Raw genomic sequence first — 6,215 nt, forward strand, 5'->3', positions numbered from 1 at the left:
GCCTCGTCCCCTTTTGCGAGGATAAGGATGAATCTGCCATAGTTCTTTTAGCTTTGTTTTCGATGCTCCCACGAATGTGATAGATGAGGAGTTCACGGGTATGGCTAAGTTCCACTTCATAGATTTCTCATTGAATGACAGCAAAGTTGGTGAGGGTTTCGGAGACCACGCTACTAGCACGGGACCTAGAAATGATCTGATCTGGAGACTGCTCTTGAGAGAGAGTTGTAGCAGTGCGGTGCTACTTGAAGTGTTGGAGAGTGTTGCAGCATTGTTGGCGGTGTTGAAGAGAGCTGCAGCAGTGCGGTGTTGTTTGTCGTGGTGGAGAGAGTTGCAACACTGTTTGCAGTGCTGAAGAGAGCTACAACAGTGTGGCACTGTTTGTAATGCGATAGAGAAGCTGTTTGCAATGATCTGCAATAGTGAGAAAAAGAAAAGAGAGAGGGGTCCAGACCAATTGATCGTAGCTGCTGGAAGAGAGGGTGCAGATCTGCTGGAGAGGGACTTTTCGCCGATGAAGAAGCGGGGCAGCCGCTTATACGGATCAGACGACGATGAGAAGAAGATAGCGTCATCTGCGACACTCGCACTTAGACTCTCGACAGGGAGTGCAATGCTGGCCATTGGAGCAACAAAGGATGCCGATTCGAAACCTTCTGAGCTCCGACCAGAGTGGTGGCGCTGTTGCTCGAGGATTTTGCAATTGTCGTGGGAGCGGCGGCAGATTACATCCGTGGGGAATGCTTGCAACAAAGAACATAGCTTCTCGTCGATGAAAAGAGACGATGATACGATAGAATAAAATGTAATTACAAAATACACTTAAATTAGTTAAGTATAATGGTTATTTATATATGTTGGAAGAGAAGATTTTTCTCAATAGAATAAAATGTAATTACAAAATATATTTAAATTAGTTAAGTATAATGGCTATTTATATATATTGAAAGAGAGGATTTTCCTCAACTGATCATATGATTTTCTCGTACAGCTGGAAAAATCTTATCTATTATCATCGCACACTTTTGTTGTGATGGAGATTGACCTTTTGGATATTGTATCCATCTTTATTTCAATATATTCTTACGTTCTTATAAAGTAAAGGAGTCTTGATTTGTGTTTTGCAACCTTGGTGCCAAAGCCTCAACTATTCGTATAAAGATGGTTTATGCCACCAATGACTTATTCCTTCATGAAATTACTATTAAGGGAACGATTAGTAATATTAATTCAAACTTTTTCTTACTGCCTCAAAACTTTTAACTATAATATTCATTGTGATAGATCTTTAAAATGAGATTTGGGCTTCCAAATATGGCCTCACCCTCACAGACAGACTCATGTGGAAGAATGATAGGTACTACTAGAGCTTGCTAGTCCTTTGCAACCAGAGAGACTTTCATTCCCAAAGGCATTCTTAAAGTCTACTCCAAAATATTATGATATGCTCAGAATAAAAAATGTGTATAAATTATATCAATAGTAAAAACTTGATACCTTAAGTTACAATTCTTTTATATCTAGTGTTGGGTTGGTAGTCCACAAATTCAGTCTATAGTGGGCTTGGACAGCTCACAGCCCATACCCCCACTTAACTTAACCATAATTAACATTAGAGGGGGTATGGTGACTACGTTTTGGAAGCAGAAAAAGATATAAATAGGGCAGCAACGTGGGAAAGAAAAAGTCACAGAATTCCAAAGAAAATGAGGAAAACAAAGACAGAAAAGGAAGAAAAAAAAAGGGAAGAAGATAAGGACAACGCAGAGAAGTTGTTCTCAATCATCTAGTAGTGTTCTCATCTCAAGTTAGATCAAATCTACAGTAGACTCTTGCTATGATTACTTGGAGAGGTTTTAGATATCGTGGACAGTGACGTGATCCTTATATCTCAGTTGTTCTCTTGTGATTGTTGCTAGAGTTTATGGCAAGAGATTTAGATTTGTATATTCATTATTCTCATAGTAGATTATCTCTAGTTTGCCCCATGGTTTTTACCCTTTACATTGGAGGGGTTTTCTACGTATATCTTAGTGTTCTATTTGATTGTGATTTCATTTAATTCCGCTATATATTATGGCCTGCTATTATTTGTTCATATATAAAGGTTATTCCGCTTTATATCCCCATCATCATCTAGTACCTAATATGGTTCAAAATGAGACCCTAGTAATGGTTTTATATCTTTGTCAAAAACTTATATGATTCAAAATAAGACTCTAGTATAGTGCATACAAGATTATAGTGTTAATGGCTCCATATCACAATGTGACAATGTGACAATGGCTCCATTCCTTATCTATCTAAATTGTTATCTATATAGTGTTAGGTCGACTTTAAATACATTTGAATCCATGGATAATTCATTGTTATCAGAATTCCTATCTCAACAGTATAATTGATGAACTAATCTTATTGATGTTCACTCACTATTCTAAAATGTTTGTCTACATTAATAACATGTCCCAATAAACTAATTGTTTCTATTAAACTTAATTGTGGTGTTAGATAAAAGGGACCGGACCAACTTCTTCCGTGTTTCACTCAAATTTTTGTTACTTATCTCTGTGACGTAACATATGAACACATCTTTTTCTCTTAGAAGGTTTCTACTTTTGAGAATCAAGCGTAAATTTAGATTTTATATTACGTCACGTCATGTGATCATGAAACAATGCAGAACTAGATTCTATGAATTGCATCGAATACGTTACATTGAATGTGAAACTCTTCTCATCAAACTTGAATTTGATTTGCGTTTTGCATGAGATATCACTTTTTCACATTTTAATGCAATTAATAGCCTCTTGGAATTCGGACAGATTTATGTACCAACACTTATTCCCCCGCACTCAAGGGTGGAAATGCGACGCTTCGTATGCTGTGTTACATTTGCTTGAAGGCAACCTTTTCTTTCTCTCTCTCTCCCTATAAAAAGGCCACGCTCCTACTCTCTCTCTCTCTCCATCTCTTGTTGGGGCTTCTTCTTCCGCTGCTCCACTGCGGTAGAACTATTAGTACGAGCAAGGAGAGGTACATTGTGTTTTGCGGTGGTGTGGATGAAGATGGGCGAGAGTGGTGATGCCAATCATTACCGTCATGTAGCCTTGACACCCGCTGAGGCGTCCTTAGAATTTAGGCTGCAACATAAAGCCTCGGAATGCTTCGATGACGATGGCCGGCTCAAGAGAACTGGTAAAGGAAACCTGTTTGTGTTTCGTCTTGGTTTACCCTCTCTGTTATCCATGTGCTTCTCACGCTGTGTGCATGCAGGGAACGTATGGACTGCAAGCGCACACATCATAACAGCGGTGATCGGTTCCGGGGTGCTGTCCCTAGCTTGGGCGATGGGTCAGCTCGGATGGGTCGCCGGCCCTGCTGTCATGCTCCTCTTCTCCTTTGTGACATACTACACATCTGCGCTTCTCGCCGACTGCTACCGCTCCGGCGATCCCCTCACGGGCAAGCGTAACTACACCTACATGGACGCGGTCCAGGCTAATCTCAGTAACTTCCCTCTCGCATTTTGTTCCTTCCTTCTTCCAAACAAGCGAACAGATCTAGCAACTTGTGTTTTCTTTTGATAAACAGATGGGATTAAGGTCAAGATATGTGGCTACCTCCAGTACCTCAATATTGTTGGAGTCGCCATTGGATACACAATCGCGGCTTCCATTAGCATGGTGTAAGTTGGGAAAGAACTTGCAGTCATGTTCTTCACTCGTTTAGTAGATTTCTTTTGTGTAGTTTGGTCATTTGGATTTCTTGGAGCAGGGCTATAAAGAGGTCGAATTGCTTCCACAAGATTGGGGACGACGGACTCTGCCCAGTAAACAGCAATCCTTACATGATCATGTTCGGCGTTGCGGAGGTTTTCTTGTCTCAGATTCCTGAGTTCGACCAGCTTTGGTGGCTCTCCATCGTGGCCGCCATCATGTCCTTTACGTACTCCTCCATCGGTCTGGCTCTTGGCATCGTCCAAGTGATCCGTAAGCCAATTTACCGTCGCTTTTGCACTGCCCGAGTTCAGCTCATGCCGACTCCGTTTTTTACACTTGAGATCCTGTTAACAGAGAATGGAGGATTTAGAGGCCGCCTCACGGGTATTAGCATCGGCACCGTGAGCCAGATGGACAAGATCTGGCGGATCTTGCAAGCTTTAGGCAACATCGCCTTCGCTTACTCTTATTCCATTATACTTATTGAGATCCAGGTATTAATTCCCTACTCTCGATTCAATCCAACAGTAAAGTTCAGCCGTATCCTTAACTCGCATCGTCGTGCTGGTGTGCGCTCAGGACACGATAAAGGCTCCGCCACCATCGGAAGCAAAGGTGATGAAGAAGGCGACCCTTGTTAGCGTGGCGGTGACCACCATCTTCTACATGCTCTGCGGGTTCATGGGCTACGCCGCGTTCGGAGACTTGGCTCCCGGCAACCTCCTCACCGGATTCGGATTCTACGAACCCTACTGGCTCCTCGACATCGCTAACACCGCCATCGTCATCCACCTCGTCGGCGCCTACCAGGTCTTCTGCCAGCCGCTCTTCGCATTCGTCGAGAAATGGGCTGCCCGGGCGTGGCCGAACTCGGAATTCGTCACCAAAGAGATCCAGGTGCCCATCGCCTCCGGCACATCTTACAAGCTTAACCTCTTCAGACTAACATGGCGCGCCGTGTTCGTGATCGTGACCACCGTCATCTCGATGCTCCTGCCCTTCTTCAACGACGTGGTCGGCTTCCTTGGCGCGATCGGCTTCTGGCCGCTGACCGTGTACTTCCCCATAGAGATGTACATTGTGCAGACGAAGGTCCCGAAGTGGAGCACGAGATGGGTGTGCCTACAACTGCTGAGCTTCGCGTGCCTTATCATCACTATCGCCTCAGCCGCCGGCTCCATCGCCGGAGTACTAAGCGATCTCAAGGTTTACAGGCCATTCAATTAACGTCTCACGGTCCACACAGAATATGTTGGATTGTTATGATCTACCATTGTTGCTGTTGCTTCTGCTGTTCCGTTTGTGTTGTAATTTGATAGTGATACATACAAACTGTTGGGCTTCCTGCGTAACTGTTTAATATGTCGTCTTGTAGCCGTTACATACTCCGTCTAGAAATTAGAGAGCAATATATTCTTATTTTTTAGTTGTCAATGAAATTGATGATACGAATATAACTTAATATTTGTTATATTCAGTTGGTTGTTATAAGAATATAACTCATGATAAAAATATAAATCCTTGAGTGTTCTATCATCTGTATAATTAACTCAATCCTATTAGTATAAAAATATAATTTAAAAAAATTTATCTACTCATAACAAATGTCATTATTAAAAATTTTCTTGATGTATCTAAGATCTCTTTTAATTGTTCCAAAATAATACTTGCTAGGTCTATGAATAAACCTGGACAACAAAGTAATTATATGAGATAGTTTAGCTTTCCAATTTAGCATATGTGCTGCTTCTCATCTATTTTTTCAATTTCCATCATCTAATATAAATTTATTATTTGTATTCTTACAAAATTTTAATAAATCTCTTAACATATTTTTCTTGGCACAAAACAAATTCATTTGCATCTTGAATAATTTTTATTACTTGGGATTTTATATATATACTTAGTTCACTTAAATTTTTCTTTGTAAAATTATGTTTAAGAAAGTAATTGTCGATTCTACTATACCATAGCCTCCATACTTGTTTCAAACTGTACAATGCTTTCTCAATTTATAAACCTTTATCTTTCTACCTTTTGATTTCAACACCTTCTGGCTACTTGAAATAAACTTTCCCTTGCAACTTTTCATTCACTAAAATTGATTTAACATTAAATTGATAAACCTACTATCGTTTCTAGGTTGCCTAAGCTAACACTATTTTAATTGTAGCAATTCTAGCAATTGGAGTCAAGATATTTGAAATGTCATTATCTAAAATTTGAGCATACCCTTTGATAACTAAATAAGCTTTATATTTTTACAGCGAACCATCAATATAAAATTTTGACTTATACACCCAATTGAGTTCAATTTCTTCTTTTTTCTAAGGGCAATTTTACTAGCTTCCAAGTCTTGTTTTTCTTTAATAGCTTATAGTTTATCATTCATTGCTTATACTCATTCCTTTTTTTTAGCTACAACATCAAAATAAGTAGGTTCTAAAGCAACCAACACTTGCAATCACTAAATTGATATATTTACAAAAAATTATG

General features: G+C 40.1%; 1 protein-coding gene across 1 annotated transcript; it reads left to right on the top strand.

Moving 5' to 3' along the window:
• Nucleotides 1–1,751: 1,751 nt before the first annotated feature.
• On the top strand, nt 1,752–4,946 carry LOC135629291 (amino acid permease 3-like; the record flags this gene model as incomplete). The annotated part of the gene is made up of 7 exons (XM_065136469.1): nt 1,752–1,761; nt 3,166–3,195; nt 3,274–3,507; nt 3,592–3,685; nt 3,775–3,989; nt 4,074–4,213; nt 4,299–4,946. Coding segments are annotated over 7 exons (1,371 nt in total), but the record flags the coding sequence as incomplete, so codon positions are not given.
• Nucleotides 4,947–6,215: the final 1,269 nt, after the last annotated feature.

The sequence above is a fragment of the Musa acuminata genome, chromosome BXJ3-1, assembly GCF_036884655.1.
Source record: "Musa acuminata AAA Group cultivar baxijiao chromosome BXJ3-1, Cavendish_Baxijiao_AAA, whole genome shotgun sequence".
Lineage (NCBI taxonomy): Eukaryota > Viridiplantae > Streptophyta > Magnoliopsida > Zingiberales > Musaceae > Musa > Musa acuminata.